Source organism: Lactuca serriola, chromosome 4 (assembly GCF_051521515.1).
Source record: "Lactuca serriola cultivar US96UC23 chromosome 4, Lser_US96UC23_V15, whole genome shotgun sequence".
Classification (NCBI taxonomy): domain Eukaryota; kingdom Viridiplantae; phylum Streptophyta; class Magnoliopsida; order Asterales; family Asteraceae; genus Lactuca; species Lactuca serriola.
The window spans coordinates 322,289,227-322,290,753 of record NC_136411.1 but is presented as its reverse complement, the minus strand read 5'-3'; the positions used below and the strand labels follow the sequence as shown (position 1 = coordinate 322,290,753).

At 45.6% G+C, this 1,527-nt stretch overlaps 1 protein-coding gene across 1 annotated transcript; it reads left to right on the top strand.

Annotated features, from left to right (window-relative positions):
- Positions 1 to 427: 427 nt before the first annotated feature.
- Positions 428 to 1,060, top strand: LOC145099558 (uncharacterized). The gene has a single exon (XM_079037117.1). It carries the CDS (start codon positions 428 to 430, stop codon positions 1,058 to 1,060), a length of 633 nt encoding a protein of 210 aa, XP_078893243.1.
- The last annotated feature ends 467 nt before the right edge of the window (positions 1,061 to 1,527 follow it).

Here is a 1,527-nt window from a genome sequence, read left to right as displayed (position 1 = left end):
AAATAAACTACCCCATCCTGGAGAAACTCGTGTTAGCCCTCATTTATGCAGTGCGACGCCTCAGGCGCTACTTTCAGGCACAACAAGTGAAGGTATTGACCAGTTTTCCGATCAAGCAAGTGCTCCTTAAACCAAAAATGTCAGGACGCTTGGCAAAATGGGCGATTTAGCTAGGAGAACACAACATCAGCTACCGTCCGTGTACATGTATTAAAGGTCAAGCATTAGCGGATTCCATGCTCGAAATACCAGATGAAGCAAGACCAAGTGTCTAGGGGAGAACCAGAAGGAGACACCCAAGCAAGCAGATGACCAAGGTTGGACCCTATACACAGATGAGGAGTCCAACAAAGAAGGATCGGGAGTGGGCCTAATCTTAACAAGCCCAGGCGGAGAGGAAGTTACCTACGCACTCCGATTCGAATTCATGACCTCCAACAACGAGGTTGAGTACAAAGCTCTACTAGCTTGCTTACGGTTATCAAAACGGATGAGGGCAGACAGAGTAATAGCCCTAACAGACTCAAGGCTAACAGCCAACCAAGTCAGAGGAGAATTTGAAGAAAGAGATAAGCGAATGGAAAACTATATGAAGGCCAACCAGAGGCTAGTAAAACCATTCAAAACTTTTTCTATCAAGCAGATACCACGAAGTGAGAACAGAATGGCAGATGCCTTTAGTAAACTTGCATCGACGTGCTTTGTTCACCTTTCTAAGGAAGTCCTGGTCAAAGTGCTCAAAGAAAGAAGCATAGAAGAAGACCAAGTTCATGCATTATCACCAGCACAACCCAACTGGATGACACTAATTGTTGACTACTTACAACACGACATTCTTCCGGGTAATCATATAGAGGCTAGGAAAATCAGAATAAAAGCCTTGCAATATACGATGGTTGAAGGAATGTTGTACATGAAATGGTTCATGACCCCATGGCTAGGATGTGTGGATGAGACCAATGAAAAGAAGGCGCTACAAGAAACGCATGTTGGACCAACAGGTGCACATGAAAGAGCAAGGGCCCTCACAAGGAAAATACTCAAGATGGGGATCTACTAACCTGACATTCACCGAGACGCAACGGCATTAACATGAACGTGTGTGGAGTGCCAGACTTACCCGTCGGTGTAGGGAGCCCCGACAACACCCCTAACGACTATCTCAAGCCCTTGGCCTTTCTACTAATAGGGGATTGACATCGTGGGACCTTTTCCCGAAGCCCCTGGGAGGGTGAAGTTCCTAATCGTCGTAGTAGACTATTTTACCAAGTTGGTTGAAGCCGATCCATTAGCGTGCATAGCAGGGAGACATATAATCAAGTTCTTATGGAAAAAACATTATAACAAGGTTTGCAACGCCCAACTACTGGTCAACGACAATGGGATGTAGTTTGCAGAGAACCCGTTTAGAAGCTGGTGTGCAGAAAAAGGAATAGAGCAGTGATTCACGTCGGTAGCGCACCCCCAAGCTAATGGGCATAAAGAAGTATCCAATAGGACACTTGTGAATGGGGTTAAGAAACAGAT

Excerpts from the sequence above, each read along its gene's own strand:
- LOC145099558 (XM_079037117.1), top strand. The coding sequence starts at position 428 with ATGACCTCCAACAACGAGGTTGAGTACAAAGCTCTACTAGCTTGCTTA.